At 47.9% G+C, this 16,042-nt stretch overlaps 1 protein-coding gene and 3 non-coding genes across 7 annotated transcripts; 3 read left to right on the forward strand and 1 right to left on the reverse strand.

The window, feature by feature from the left end:
• Positions 1-2,870: 2,870 nt before the first annotated feature.
• LOC125715980 (splicing factor U2AF 65 kDa subunit-like) lies at positions 2,871-11,265 on the reverse strand. 4 transcript variants are annotated; one of them, XM_048988168.1, is made up of 9 exons: positions 11,105-11,265; positions 8,965-9,139; positions 8,514-8,617; positions 8,114-8,265; positions 7,647-7,763; positions 7,421-7,559; positions 6,108-6,187; positions 3,049-3,170; positions 2,871-2,957 (listed from the first exon to the last, which is right to left on the reverse strand). In XM_048988168.1, exons 1-8 carry the CDS (start codon positions 11,151-11,153, stop codon positions 3,120-3,122), a joined length of 867 nt encoding a protein of 288 aa, XP_048844125.1. In that variant the 5' UTR covers positions 11,154-11,265; the 3' UTR covers positions 2,871-2,957; positions 3,049-3,119. The 4 variants fall into 4 exon arrangements, with proteins under 4 accessions (XP_048844125.1, XP_048844124.1, XP_048844122.1 ...); XM_048988167.1 differs by lacking the exons at positions 2,871-2,957; positions 3,049-3,170 and adding an exon at positions 3,801-4,244; XM_048988166.1 differs by lacking the exons at positions 2,871-2,957; positions 3,049-3,170 and adding an exon at positions 4,157-4,244 and having other exon boundaries at positions 4,355-6,187.
• Positions 11,266-13,603: 2,338 nt separating this feature from the next.
• trnaf-gaa (transfer RNA phenylalanine (anticodon GAA)) lies at positions 13,604-13,676 on the forward strand. Its single transcript has one exon. It is a non-coding gene; the product is annotated as a tRNA-Phe (tRNA).
• Positions 13,677-13,900: 224 nt separating this feature from the next.
• trnai-aau (transfer RNA isoleucine (anticodon AAU)) lies at positions 13,901-13,974 on the forward strand. The gene has a single exon. It is a non-coding gene; the product is annotated as a tRNA-Ile (tRNA).
• Positions 13,975-15,292: 1,318 nt separating this feature from the next.
• Positions 15,293-15,366, forward strand: trnai-aau (transfer RNA isoleucine (anticodon AAU)). Its single transcript has one exon. It is a non-coding gene; the product is annotated as a tRNA-Ile (tRNA).
• The last annotated feature ends 676 nt before the right edge of the window (positions 15,367-16,042 follow it).

Here is a 16,042-nt window from a genome sequence, read left to right on the forward strand (position 1 = left end):
ATATACATATATGCCCGGCTTGTCCGCTCCTCGTGTGTGCCACGCCCCCTGATTACCCACGTGTGCTTCCCTGATCGTCTCCTGCTTTGCCCGATTACTTTGATTAGTCATGACCTATTTTAAGTCCTGGTCTTACCTGTTTGCCCTGTCCGTCATTGTAGTTTGTCAATGCCTGCGTTCCGTCCTGCTCTACCCGCTCCGTTTCCCCGATTAAAGACCCGTTTTCACAAACACAAAAAAAACTATATGTATACATATACATACACTGAACAAAAATATAAACGCAACACTTTTGTTTTTGCTCCCATTTTTCATGAGATGGACTTAAAGATCTACAATTCATTCCAGATACACAATATTACCATTTCTCTCAAACATTTCTCACAAATCAGTCTAAATGTGTGATAGTGAGCACTTCTGCTTTGCTGAGATAATCCATCCCACCTCACAGGTGTGCCACATCAAGATGCTGATCTGACATCATGGGTAGTGCACAGGTGTACCTTATACTGCCCACAATAAAAGGCCACCCTGGAATGTGCCATGAAAAATGGGAGCAGAAACAAGAGTGTTGCGTTTATATTTTTGTTCAGTATATATATTTATGGGTGTATCGAGACTAGATGGTCAGTATGGATAACTAAGGTGCACTAAAACTGGGTGAGCAGGCAAGGCATGTCACCCAGGTTGTCCGTCGTCTATCTGAACCAATCAGATTGTCCGTCGTCTATCTGAACCAATCAGATTGTCCGTCGTCTATCTGAACCAATCAGATTGTCCGTCGTCTATCTGAACCAATCAGATTGTCCGTCGTCTATCTGACCCAATCAGATTGTCCGTCGTCTATCTGACCCAATCAGATTGTCCGTCGTCTATCTGAGCCAATCAGATTGTCCGTCGTCTATCTGAGCCAATCAGATTGTCCGTCGTCTATCTGAGCCAATCAGATTGTCCGTCGTCTATCTGAGCCAATCAGATTGTCCGTCGTCTATCTGAGCCAATCAGATTGTCCGTCGTCTATCTGAGCCAATCAGATTGTCCGTCGTCTATCTGAGCCAATCAGATTGTCCGTCGTCTATCTGAGCCAATCAGATTGTCCGTCGTCTATCTGAGCCAATCAGATTGTCCGTCGTCTATCTGAGCCAATCAGATTGTCCGTCGTCTATCTGAGCCAATCAGATTGTCCGTCGTCTATCTGAGCCAATCAGATTGTCCGTCGTCTATCTGAGCCAATCAGATTGTCCGTCGTCTATCTGAGCCAATCAGATTGTCCGTCGTCTATCTGAGCCAATCAGATTGTCCGTCGTCTATCTGAGCCAATCAGATTGTCCGTCGTCTATCTGAGCCAATCAGATTGTCCGTCGTCTATCTGAGCCAATCAGATTGTCCGTCGTCTATCTGAGCCAATCAGATTGTCCGTCGTCTATCTGAGCCAATCAGATTGTCCGTCGTCTATCTGAGCCAATCAGATTGTCCGTCGTCTATCTGAGCCAATCAGATTGTCCGTCGTCTATCTGAGCCAATCAGATTGTCCGTCGTCTATCTGAGCCAATCAGATTGTCCGTCGTCTATCTGAGCCAATCAGATTGTCCGTCGTCTATCTGAGCCAATCAGATTGTCCGTCGTCTATCTGAGCCAATCAGATTGTCCGTCGTCTATCTGAGCCAATCAGATTGTCCGTCGTCTATCTGAGCCAATCAGATTGTCCGTCGTCTATCTGAGCCAATCAGATTGTCCGTCGTCTATCTGAGCCAATCAGATTGTCCGTCGTCTATCTGAGCCAATCAGATTGTCCGTCGTCTATCTGAGCCAATCAGATTGTCCGTCGTCTATCTGAGCCAATCAGATTGTCCGTCGTCTATCTGAGCCAATCAGATTGTCCGTCGTCTATCTGAGCCAATCAGATTGTCCGTCGTCTATCTGAGCCAATCAGATTGTCCGTCGTCTATCTGAGCCAATCAGATTGTCCGTCGTCTATCTGAGCCAATCAGATTGTCCGTCGTCTATCTGAGCCAATCAGATTGTCCGTCGTCTATCTGAGCCAATCAGATTGTCCGTCGTCTATCTGAGCCAATCAGATTGTCCGTCGTCTATCTGAGCCAATCAGATTGTCCGTCGTCTATCTGAGCCAATCAGATTGTCCGTCGTCTATCTGAGCCAATCAGATTGTCCGTCGTCTATCTGAGCCAATCAGATTGTCCGTCGTCTATCTGAGCCAATCAGATTGTCCGTCGTCTATCTGAGCCAATCAGATTGTCCGTCGTCTATCTGAACCAATCAGATTGTCCGTCGTCTATCTGAACCAATCAGATTGTTTTTCTTACACAAAAAATTATTCCGTTTTCAAAACACTTTTGTGCAAGAAATGCTCCCATGAGCCTGTGTTTAGTGCCTACAGAGGTCTTCTTTTTGCCACTGGTACAGGAGAGTACGGGTCCCACCTTGCCACAGCCAGGCACCTCCACGCCATCGACGGGCCGCGGAATCTCGATGGAGCGCACGTTGCCGTACTTGCAACACTCCTCCCGGATGTCCTCCAGGATCTCCTCGTAGTCCTCGTCGTCCACCAGCTCCTCGGGCATGACCATGTTGAGGAGGCACAGCACCTCCGTGGGCATGCCGGAGCTCTGCAGCCGCTGCAGCCCTGGAACCTGCAGCGTCACCGGCGTCTCGATGATGGCCGTCTGTCCCGGGGGGCGACAAGAGTGTCAGATACCCCCTGATCGTCCAATCGTCTCGAGTAACAGCGAGAAATTTACATGGACCCAAATAAACCCAAGAAATAGGGGCATTAAGCTTCCTGGGAGGCACCCAGGAACCAAGTTGGGTTTAGGACATCAGAAAGGCGGCAGCCGAGGGCAAATACTCACAGCGTTGGCATTCTTAGCCCCCACGCTTGCCCGCTGGACGATGAGCTTCTTGTCTCCGAGCTGCATGCCATTGAGTCCAGCCACGGCCTGCGGGATGCATCCCACACAAGCGTCAGCAATTCCATCCGGAAGCCCCGAGTCACCCCAGACCTTCCAGCTGCTGCCCCACCTCACGCACCTGGTCAGTGGCACTGATGTCCACGTATTCACAGAAAGCATAACCCTTAGACAGTGACGTGGCACTGTCCTTCACAAGGTTGAAGGCCTTAAGAGGCCGAACGACGTCAAGAGTTCCTTCACCTGGGCAAGAGGAGGAGACGCGGGGGGGCGATTAGCCCGACAGTCCAGGCACGGCGCCTCGCTAGAAATGCTAATCTTAACTGTGGGAGAAGCAGCATGTTAAACTTTGCAAAACGACATGAGGAAACAGTGAAGACATCAGGAAAATGGCTTTATGACAAGTGGCTCGACATTACGGTGCAACACTAGAGCTCAAAGCCCCCTGTGCCCTTTCTGCATGACTTACTTACTGGGAGCGTACAAAAGTAACTATTTTGATTCTTGTCAATGAATGATAACACAGATTCCCCCCCCCCCCCATCCTACAGCATATACAACACAACTGAATTCCTAATCAAGTTCTCTGATAATTCCAACTACGAATTTTGAAATATGGACCGAGTTGCATCTGATTTTAAGGGCCACAATAATTAAGCTAGATGGTATATAAAAAAAAAACTAAATAAAAACAGCTAATTATATGTTAAGTGTTCCATGTATACAATGTGGAGGGGGGGGGGCGACTCGGCAGAACACAAACCCAGCCGAATCACTGACTTCCTGTTCTTAAAACCAAGAACCACATTGGTGCAGTTAATTAGAGGGACAAAGCCTACAGGAGATAAACTCACAGGTAAAGCTAAGAGGGTCCTGCTAAAGTGGCCACGGCTTGAAGCCAAACAGGACGAAATAGCTCTGCTAACATCATTCCTCACTTATTCTACAGGAATCTACTGTAAAGCCGCATTAACCACTGACTTCAGAAAGGAGTCACCTGGGACACTGGCAGCCACAAGAGGGCGCTACCTCCTACCTTCTCTTAGGGGCAAAAAAAAAAAAAAAAATCAAATTTATACCCTGTGATCAGCATAATAAGTCTCTCCCCAGCCTTCAACCCCCAAAAAAAGGACCCCATATGCTTAAGAGCACTCCAGGACAGAGCCCCCCCACAGGGGCAGGCCGTCGACAGGGAGGATATCCGTGCGAGGGACGGAATGTCTTACTTGCCTTGTGTTACATGTTGGCATGGCAGCAGTAGGTCAGTACTACTGAACAAATTATGAGCGAAGACTTAACGATCTTACAGGCCCCTAGCTGGGGACAAAGTGGGGAACAAAAATGAAAGAGCTGTAAGTATCAAAGCGGTAGCAGGGACTGCAAAAAAAATGTAAACACCAGGATACAAGCAGCGGTTTCCATTTCACCTGTCTATGGCACATTTACTGGCTTTGACGTGAAATACATTAACAGTTCTGCTGGATTCAAACTCTCTCCCCCCAGTGCTGCTTTGGTACAGCCTTCCTCTTGACTTGGATTACATGTGACTCACACTGGATAAGAAAGATTACGATGACAATCCGAAAAGGAGGAAAAAAATCAAAGAAAAACAAACTGACTGCACTTCTCACTTACCTTTCACTGAAACCGCGATCACTATCTTGTGGGCTGAGTCTTGCCATTTTTAACAGTTTAGGCTAAAGTGAGTGGGACACCGGAGCTCAAAATGTTACAATGCAGGGGTGGACGCAAAACGTTTTGCGATTAACTTTTGCAAAATAAATAGGTAAACTATTAAATGCCTGTATGGATTATGTCTATAATGGGCCGATTTCAGTGGGGTGGCGATATAGGAAGAAAAAAAAAAAATCATAAAAGATGCTAATGAGAAGTAGAAAATGTCTAAAATGTGACCCTTTCAACACTTTCAGAGTAAGACGACCTCATCTGTGCATGTTGTTATGGTAATATTATCCATCACTGACGTCATAACAGAATAGGGCATGGGGCACGATGTGAAAACTCCAGTGAAGCTGATAATCGTTCACCGGGAAAAAGGTCCGAAGTATTTTCTGCCTTTCGAGCGACACAGCAATGTAGGGAACGATTCTTCCGCAGCTCCCCATCGCTGTTAACGGGATGTGAAGTCATCGTTCTCAGTGTGCGGACATGGACGTGAGACACGGCACGTCTGCGAATACTGAAGCGTTTGGGGACTTGGTCGATCTCCCCCACATTTCAAGCACAGTCTATGGTAGTGTTTCCCAGCCCAGTCCTCGGGGGTACCCCCCCGGTCAGTCCACGTTTTTGCTTCCTCTCAGCACACCTGTACCAGGTATTCGGTGTTCCTGATTGGCTGGGAGCTAGGAGGGAGCGAAAATGTGGACAGTCGGCGGTTCCCCGAGGACTGGGATTGGGCAAACACAGGTGTACGGCAATGTGGAGGTATTCGTCAGTTAGGTGACGCGCAGATGACTCGATTTTAAATTTTCATGCAGCAAAACGACGCGGCTGATTCATCCGACTAACACTCAGCAATTAACCCGATATACAAATATTCCAGGGTACCCAGCAACAGGCAGCACAGGGACTGGCTACGTGACTGGTTTGGCAAGCCGCCAGCTGTAAGGCACGTTTCCCAAAGCCTTTGTTGCTAATAAGGTTATTTGCTAACAACATTAGATAACAACTGAATGGTTCCAACTATGCAAGTCGATAACATGAGGTTTTGGGAAACGTACCTTTTACATTAGCGGGGTCTCAATATCTTCATAATTTACAGCTGGATAAACAATGAGCGTAATGTAACTGTCAACTCATTACCTACATGTCTAATAAATGTTTAATAAATCCCATGAATATCTTTAAAAAAAAAAAAAAAAAACCTCAAATGTGCGGCTATTTTCAGCAGCTAGCTTTAAACATGATGCTGACATTTGACCCCCCAGTATCTTGTAATGAATTTTAAGCGGTGAGGTAACTTTGACAGGCTTTCTTTTCCTACTAATCAGTTACACAGAGACGAGTGTTTATTTTATGTATGTATGTGCGTGCGCGTGCGTGCGTGCGTGCGTGTGCGTGTGTGTGCATGCCTGCTTGAGTTCCACGTGCAGCAGTGGGACAGAAACACAGGAGGGTTGTGGGTCGGCTCCCCGGCGACAGAGACTGAGGGCGGGGTACCTGATCGTCACTGAGATAGTTGGGCAGGCCTCCGACAAAGAGCTTGTGTGGCGAGTCTGGAACCACGGTGGAGACGACCCCTGCAGACAGAGCGGCACGGCGCCCAAAGCCGGCCGATCACAGCAAACCGTCAACATGCCGGATAATGACCACGAGCAAACGGCGCGAGTGAAATAAGCCAACTTCAAATCAGTATGACGTCGTTATCTCCTATATAATATCAGATAAATGTAACTCCAGCAAAAAAATACCTAAATACTGGGGCAGTTTGACGACTGTTTTTTGTCTCTCCCATCTTGCTCTCCATGGGAGATGCTGACACATGCAGCACCAGTCAAAAGTATGGACACACCTGCTCTTAATGCATTTGTCTCTATTTTAGCTGTTATTCACCTTATAGTAAAAGGCCTTTGGGCATGGAAGTTATGCATATGAAGTACTGCAAAGACAAAATTTTTGTCTCTTCAAAATAGGAGCCATTGGCTTCGATGACAGCATTGCGGACTCAACCAGCTAACATATGTACCCACCTGGACCGTTTCTCCAACAGTCCTCGAGTTTCCACAAGTTCTGCGCGCAAGCTGGCTACCTTACTCTTACTCTCATCCAACTGATCCCAAACCAGCTCTATAGAGTTTAGGTTGGGGGGCTGTGGGGACCATCTCTTTCCTAGTTCACAAGGTAATAAGCTACTTGCATAACCTTCAAGGTGGGCTTTGGGTCATTATCTTGCTGAAAAACAAGTCATTTTCAGTAGGTGTGTCCAGAATTTTTAACTAGAATAGGAGCCAGCAACCCTAGAACAATTTGGGGGTTAGGGTCCTTGCTCAAGGGCCCAGTGGTGAAATCACTCTGCCAACCCTGGTATTTGAACCAGCAACCTTCTTTTCATGGGCAAACATCACAGAGCCACACAACACCCCTATGTTAACAGTAAGAAGTGAGTGACTGAGCTGTGTGTGTGTGTGTGTGGCTCAGCTGGTTAGGATGCCAGCGTTATCATCAGAAGATCACTGGTTCACATCACTGGTGATCACACCACTGGGCCGGCGAGTTTGCTCTAGGGACAGGCTGACCCTGATTTCTCAAAAAAAAAAAAAAAAAAAAAACATTCTTCACTTTGGATAAAACTGTCTGCTAAATATTTACAACATTAAGTAAATAAAAGTGAAAGTCTCCCTCTTTATATGACAAGACATCCGCAGCTTGCGAAGGACAGTCAGTCCGTAACGAGTACAAAAAACTGGCCTTGCCGATCGGCTCTTCAAAGGTAAATAAAGATTAAGGTTATGACGGCGACAAGCAAAACGGACCTGGTACGTGGAAGGCGGGCTGCTCTGAGATGCCAGGCAGGGGGCGATAGTCGTGGGGCCGCCTGATTTTTAACGACTGACCCTGGAAAATGATGCCGTCGAAGGCCATTGCCTGCGTGGTCTCATCCACGGACCGAAACTAGGGCAGAACGAAGAACGTCGTTAATCAGGGAAGGCTGCGGTCTCCGCCTGGACACAGCAGCCATTAGGCAGGAAAGACTCTTACTTCAAGGAAGGCAAAGTTCTTGTCCTGGTTTATCTGAACAGCGAGGACGGGATTGGTGGGACCTTGACATAAGCCAGCCAATCGCATCTGGGTATTGAAGAAATCCGCCATGGCCTCCTAAAAAGACAGGCAGACACACTGAATGAAGACAGGCAGACGTCTGAAGACATCAAAACAGGCAAACGAGAAAAAAAATGACTGACAAGTCTAGTACATTTATCTATTTATTTTGCGGACACTTTCATCCAAAGCAACATACATTTCATTGAAGAAGCAGGACCAGACAGTTCCTAGAGCAAATAGTGCTTAAGGGCTGCGCTCGGGGGCCCAATGGTGAAATCACTCTGCTGCCCAAGGGATTTGAACCAACAACCTTCTTGTGACCGGCTCAGTGTCCTAACTCACTGAGCTACACATGACACCAGTATGCATGACAGAAGGCAACGCGGGACTTTGCCTGGACTCACCTCCGTCAGGCCGAAGGGGATGTTGCCGACATAAAGCCGCCTGGCCTGCCGGGTCATCTGGCTGCCGACCATCGGCACCTGGGTGGGCGTCACTGCCACGCCGCTGGTGGTGGATGTTGCCAGTAAAGCTATCGTGGGGATCTGCCCTGCAGCTGTGGGGAGGAGAAAGGGCTTCAAGACCCCAACCAGGGACGGCCAGAACATCCGGATCGTCGCCTTCATTTGCTTCTAACCCCTAGGTTTAAGCTCTCTTCACACTGTCTGAAATCATCCCAAGTGTTATTCCCTCTTTGACCAGCAGGGGGGAGGAGGGCACTCCAGAATAAATGCTTTCATTGCAACCAATATACCATAACCTTGCAATACTGAACTAGCACACATGGAAGCGTCGCATCCAAACCTTGCATTGCCTTGTACTGCATGGGGGTGATGTGCTCGAATCCCGGAGGGGGAACATCCCAGTACTTGTATGTCCTTTTCTTACGGCTTCTCCGAGGAGAGTAGCTGCCCAAACACAAAACAGAAGGTTGTTTTCCCCAAACAATACAGTGTAAACACTCAGAATCTGGCAAAAACAAACAGATGGCAGAATGTTTACATTTAACTTTGGATCGCAGGCAGTTTAAGGTCATGAGGGTGTGACCATGCGCCACTTTTTAGGCTGGCTTTGAGGTCCCATCGCTATGGCGGGGGCTACTTATAAACGCCAGTTAAAATTTAATATGGGTACAGTCCCCCTTCCCACCACGAAGAAACCAATTGGTTGATTGTGAAAGAAACTTGTTAAGAGGCCTCAAACCATGCTAGATATCAGCTTCAGTGCCTGTAACCGGGACCGTGAGGGGGGGTACCTGTGCTTCTTGTGCTCGCGTGAGCTGCTCCGTCGGTCACGACCCTTGCGGTCGCGGCTGCTGCTGCGCTTCTCGTGACTCCGCCCCCTGGAGTCCTTGCTCCAGCGGCGGTGCTTCTCGCCACGGCTCAGAGACCGGCTGCGGCTACGCTTCTTGTGTCGCTCCTTCTCCCGCTCTGGGGGACGACACCGTGGTACCAGTGAGACGGTGGGCGGAGCGACATGACTGCCCCCCTACCATCCATTTCGATAAATCCAAGATGTGTAACTCAGAGGGATTATGAATGTGTGTCCGGATGGTTGTGGGTTTGAAGCCCATGAGTCACAGAGTAATCATATTACCAACTTCCCTGGGGTGCTGGATGCTGACTGACCCAGCGCTATGCCTTAAAAGTCACTTACGGAGACCAAGATGTGGTACGGGGTCTAACTCCCCAGTTTCCTCACCAGAATGAAGCACCTCCATTCAATTCACATATTCAATCACACCCTCCTGAAACAAACACACCCATCTCTCAATGGCTAATAATTTCAAGGGCACAAGGACATCCCCTTGAATGTCAGTCTGTTGTGAAACAATAAAAACATAACCAGACTAATTAATGATATAGGAGCACAGTGGTGAGTACAGTTGCCTCACGCCTCCGAGTCTGGAGGCCTGAATTTTGCCTCTGCTCTCTGTATGGGGAATTTGCCTGGAATAGGCTCCAGGGGAGCCTGACTAAGATAACTGGTTGGACGATGGATGGGTAATTAATATCGTTTCAATCTGACAGACAGCACTTTATTAAACTAGCAATAAAATATCACCTTTCTATCCCAGCAGGTCCTTCATATAGAAGCTTAAATAAATCCCTGAAGGTGCAGTTTTCAGTGAAGCATTTAAACGCAGGTGCTGCTCGAGGAATCAGCTTCATGCATCAGTTATAACAGCGTTACGGTAATGCACCGCTGCAAAAGTACAGACACGGAGCGGCCAATGCATCTTACGTAAATCGGTAATAACCAATTACCGCAATCGCAGGCATAGTCAGAGCGCAGATATGAATGACTGGAACTGCTAGTTTATCAAACACGGCGGCACTTAGTGCTCGTCTAGCCGAATCAGGTCGTTTCGAATGACATTTTAGTGATTTAGTGATAAGGAGCTGATATGACAAGATTGCCATTTGATAGGTACATAAATCAATCCTACTTTCGACTCCGTTGTAACGCATGTTGTATATTTCAGTTGCGTTAGTATGGCTTAAGTTTATTCAGTTTACTGGATTCTCTGCACTTTAATGAAGTTATATGTGTATTGTTATATAACTGTACATCATTGTTAGTTACTGCTATCCGCTGTAAAGGTAGATACAGGTGCAAGACTTTGCAATAACGACCTAAAAGCAGTTGTTATGATTCCAGGGAACGCGGCTGATTTTTAGAGTCTATACATCATGAAGAAACGGCGATCGTGTGAGAAAGACTTATTCTGTACGGATGACAGGGCCAGCATTTCGGACCCAAGGGAAAGGCTATTGTGCATCGGAAAGAGACAAAATCATATCATTATATAGAAAACTCGTCGTAGTATTTAAAAACCAAGTAACTAACACTGTTATTAAGTGCGGACTTTAAATCAAGTGGTCGCGGTCGTTTTTATTTGCATAAAACTTTAAACGTGATCTTGAAAATATAACGCTTGCAACAAACATCCATGCATAGTGTGTTACTGCGAATGAAAATACGCGGGTCGCAATTTATGATCCAAGTGTATAATGGTAAATAATTAAATAAATAAAACCGCAGGCTTTCACATCGAGTGCACCCCAATAACGTTTCATTGAAATGTCCATGTTATGTACGCCGGGCACTGATGGATGCAGGCCTAGCGATCTCTATAACAATGCCAAGCAAAGAATGTCACTGATTTACCAAAGCGGTCAGTTTTCGGGGATCCTGCGGCAGCTGGGAGAAGAAGAATCGGGCAGGTTTCAGAATCGGCGAGCGCTCGGATAAAAGGCACCGATTTCCCAGCCGCGCTTTTCTTTTCGGAACCAGCAGAAGTGCCCTCCGCACCATCCTCGGCGCTAGGACACGCCGGCCACTTTATTACCCTAAAACAGGGAGCATACACCGATCTTCAAAGCCAAACTTACCTTGCCGATTTTCGCTTAACTGCTTCTCAAACTCATCGAAATCGGACATTTTTCAGTCCGTACTAAAGACGTATTGCAAAATAAGCAGAGGTCCAACAGTAGGCCTTTGAATGGGCTACAGGCTGCATTGGGTTCTGCTGCTTTTTCTTCCGAGTCGCCTGCCCCTCCTCCCCCGAAGTCATCGGCTCTTCCTCGGTTGTATCACACACAGGTTCGGAAACATTCGATGCGCATTACCGTCCCCTCCTGCACTGGAGGGCTAAGGACAACGTGATTATATCGAACCAAAATTGAAATGTGCAAGTTGACTTTCCTAGTTATACGTCTTCATTTTTATTCTGGGTTTAACAACCATGAGTTTATGACGTATTTTACATGATTAGTTGGCGACTGGACCTTATTGTTTATATCTCTTATTAAGGATCCATCCATCCATACATCAATTATCAAAACCACACACTTACAATCCGAGTCTAGTTTCATATGCTGCGCTGCTGAGCGACCCGCAGAATATTATGCATGAGTACAAGTCACAAGCCCCGTTTCCACTAACACGGGGCCGGTTCTAGCTTGGTGCCTTTTGAGACCGAGGCAAAAAGATGCAGACTCTCCCCGTCGGGGAATCGAACCCCGGTCTCCCGCGAGGCCCGGGTTCGATTCCCGGCCAATGCAAAGCGGCTCTTTTAATAACTGTACACTCAGCGCTGAACTCCAGCTAATTCAGTCTTATCTCAAGACAGGTACTCCACATTTCCGCTCAACCCCTGGCAAGCGGAGCCCTGAGGCTGGCTCATTACAGTTCCCCTAGATAAAAACTACACAGAGGCATCTCAGCTTCACACTTCTGACCGCCTTCTTGCCCATCCTTGCATCTGTGCACTTTCTCACACATTCCACTGTCTGACATATTGTCTTTGTTGAGCAACAGTCTCGTGTTAGCTTGAGAAGAGCCTCTCACCTGACTCGTGTACCGTACTATGGCTTAAAATCGGACACTTCTCATAGCTTGCTGCTGCTCCAGGTTGACATTCACTGCATGTGGCTCAGGTGGGGAGATGGGCTCCAAAGAAAGAGGCAAAAAACGGCAAGAGTGGAGCTCACGGTTGTGCCGGAATAGCTCAGTTAGGAGAGTGTTACACTGAAGGTCTAAAGGTCCCTGGTTCAATCCCGGGTTCTGGCAGCACGTGACGTGAGTCTTGGAGCTCGTCTCCGCCTTGGGCTGCGATGTACCTGCTGGTTCCATGGTGTAATGGTTAGCTCTCTGGGCTCTGAATCCAGCGATCCGAGTTCAAATCTCGGTGGGACCTGTCATGGGCTCTGTTTTGCGCCCCAAGGCGCACTCTTGCCCAAAAACGTTTCTTTTACACTTTTTGCATGTGGTGTAGCCGACCTTTTCTGCCGCTTGGCCGGTTAGCTCAGCTGGTTAGAGCGTGGTGCTAATAACGCCAAGGTCATGGGTTCGATCCCCATACGGGCCGCGCTTTCTCTTTCTCCCGGTGGTCGGAGTGCTTGGAGATCAGAGGTAAGGAAAATGAAAGTGTCCGACGTGATTATAAGAACACAGTCGTGCCAGATTCACCTGCGTCGTGGTGAGAAAAAGAAATGGAGGATACACGCATTTCTCTTAGCTGACAATTCTGCAGCAAGTGGACTGGCAAAGTGTACGTCTACATACACAATTTGCTCAAAGAGCGTAGTAGTTCTTGAAGAAAAATCCAACCCGCACTGTAAAACCATGCTGCCTTCTGGTGTTGTTTACAAGTTTCTGATGGAACGAGCTTTTTTGGAGGCATTTATTGGAAAAGTCGACGGAGTTGTCAAGCATCCCGAAGCAGCACTTCCACTAGAAGGTCCCAGAGTTCTTGTGCTTCAAGCACTTCAATTTATAAATACTCCGTTGATCTTAACAGTTGTGTGAAATGAGCTGTCATCGCTCCGTTTTTGCTTTAGCAATTTTTCCGGTCTTTCGGCGGAAAGCCGGTCTCGTGTGTTTGCATGGGTGGTTCATTGGTAGAATTCTCGCCTGCCACGCGGGAGGCCCGGGTTCGATTCCCGGCCAATGCAAAGCGGCTCTTTTAATAACTGTACACTCAGCGCTGAACTCCAGCTAATTCAGTCTTATCTCAAGACAGGTACTCCACATTTCCGCTCAACCCCTGGCAAGCGGAGCCCTGAGGCTGGCTCATTACAGTTCCCCTAGCTAAAAACTACACAGAGGCATCTCAGCTTCACACTTCTGACCGCCTTCTTGCCCATCCTTGCATCTGTGCACTTTCTCACACATTCCACTGTCTGACATATTGTCTTTGTTGAGCAACAGTCTCGTGTTAGCTTGAGAAGAGCCTCTCACCTGACTCGTGTACCGTACAATGGCTTAAAATCGGACACTTCTCATAGCTTGCTGCTGCTCCAGGTTGACATTCACTGCATGTGGCTCAGGTGGGGAGATGGGCTCCAAAGAAAGAGGCAGAAAACGGCAAGAGTGGAGCTCACGGTTGTGCCGGAATAGCTCAGTTGGGAGAGCGTTAGACTGAAGATCTAAAGGTCCCTGGTTCAATCCCGGGTTCTGGCAGCACGTGACGTGAGTCTTGGAGCTCGTCTCCGCCTTGGGCTGCGATGTACCCGCTGGTTCCATGGTGTAATGGTTAGCTCTCTGGGCTCTGAATCCAGCGATCCGAGTTCAAATCTCAGTGGGACCTGTCATGGGCTCTGTTTTGCGCCCCAAGGCGCACTCTTGCCCAAAAACGTTTCTTTTACACTTTTTGCATGTGGTGTAGCCGACCTTTTCTGCCGCTTGGCCGGTTAGCTCAGCTGGTTAGAGCGTGGTGCTAATAACGCCAAGGTCATGGGTTCGATCCCCATACGGGCCACGCTTTCTCTTTCTCCCAGTGGTCGGAGTGCTTGGAGATCAGAGGTAAGGAAAATGAAAGTGTCCGACGTGATTATAAGAACACAGTCGTGCCAGATTCACCTGCGTCGTGGTGAGAAAAAGAAATGGAGGATACACGCATTTCTCTTAGCTGACAATTCTGCAGCAAGTGGACTGGCAAAGTGTACGTCTACATACACAATTTGCTCAAAGAGCGTAGTAGTTCTTGAAGAAAAATCCAACCCGCACTGTAAAACCATGCTGCCTTCTGGTGTTGTTTACAAGTTTCTGATGGAGCGAGCTTTTTTGGAGGCATTTATTGGAAAAGTCGACGGAGTTGTCAAGCATCCCGAAGCAGCACTTCCACTAGAAGGTCCCAGAGTTCTTGTGCTTCAAGCACTTCAATTTATAAATACTCCGTTGATCTTAACAGTTGTGTGAAATGAGCTGTCATCGCTCCGTTTTTGCTTTAGCAATTTTTCCGGTCTTTCGGCGGAAAGCCGGTCTCGTGTGTTTGCATGGGTGGTTCAGTGGTAGAATTCTCGCCTGCCACGCGGGAGGCCCGGGTTCGATACCCGGCCAATGCAAAGCGGCTCTTTTAATAACTGTACACTCAGCGCTGAACTCCAGCTAATTCAGTCTTATCTCAAGACAGGTACTCCACATTTCCGCTCAACCCCTGGCAAGCGGAGCCCTGAGGCTGGCTCATTACAGTTCCCCTAGCTAAAAACTACACAGAGGCATCTCAGCTTCACACTTCTGACCGCCTTCTTGCCCATCCTTGCATCTGTGCACTTTCTCACACATTCCACTGTCTGACATATTGTCTTTGTTGAGCAACAGTCTCGTGTTAGCTTGAGAAGAGCCTCTCACCTGACTCGTGTACCGTACAATGGCTTAAAATCGGACACTTCTCATAGCTTGCTGCTGCTCCAGGTTGACATTCACTGCATGTGGCTCAGGTGGGGAGATGGGCTCCAAAGAAAGAGGCAGAAAACGGCAAGAGTGGAGCTCACGGTTGTGCCGGAATAGCTCAGTTGGGAGAGCGTTAGATTGAAGATCTAAAGGTTCCTGGTTCAATCCCGGGTTCTGGCAGCACGTGACGTGAGTCTTGGAGCTCGTCTCCGCCTTGGGCTGCGATGTACCCGCTGGTTCCATGGTGTAATGGTTAGCTCTCTGGGCTCTGAATCCAGCGATCCGAGTTCAAATCTCGGTGGGACCTGTCATGGGCTCTGTTTTGCGCCCCAAGGCGCACTCTTGCCCAAAAACGTTTCTTTTACACTTTTTGCATGTGGTGTAGCCGACCTTTTCTGCCGCTTGGCCGGTTAGCTCAGCTGGTTAGAGCGTGGTGCTAATAACGCCAAGGTCATGGGTTCGATCCCCATACGGGCCACGCTTTCTCTTTCTCCCGGTGGTCGGAGTGCTTGGAGATCAGAGGTAAGGAAAATGAAAGTGTCCGACGTGATTATAAGAACACAGTCGTGCCAGATTCACCTGTGTCGTGGTGAGAAAAAGAAATTGAGGATACACGCATTTCTCTTAGCTGACAATTCTGCAGCAAGTGGACTGGCAAAGTGTACGTCTACATACACAATTTGCTCAAAGAGCGTAGTAGTTCTTGAAGAAAAATCCAACCCGCACTGTAAAACCATGCTGCCTTCTGGTGTTGTTTACAACTTTCTGATGGAACAAGCTTTTTTGGAGGCATTTATTGGAAAAGTCGACGGAGTTGTCAAGCATCCCGAAGCAGCACTTCCACTAGAAGGTCCCAGAGTTCTTGTGCTTCAAGCACTTCAATTTATAAATACTCCGTTGATCTTAACAGTTGTGTGAAATGAGCTGTCATCGCTCCGTTTTTGCTTTAGCAATTTTTCCGGTCTTTCGGCGGAAAGCCGGTCTCGTGTGTTTGCATGGGTGGTTCAGTGGTAGAATTCTCGCCTGCCACGCGGGAGGCCCGGGTTCGATTCCCGGCCAATGCAAAGCGGCTCTTTTAATAACTGTACACTCAGCGCTGAACTCCAGCTAATTCAGTCTTATCTCAAGACAGGTACTCCACATTTCCGCTCAAC

Source organism: Brienomyrus brachyistius, chromosome 20 (genome assembly GCF_023856365.1).
Source record: "Brienomyrus brachyistius isolate T26 chromosome 20, BBRACH_0.4, whole genome shotgun sequence".
Lineage (NCBI taxonomy): Eukaryota > Metazoa > Chordata > Actinopteri > Osteoglossiformes > Mormyridae > Brienomyrus > Brienomyrus brachyistius.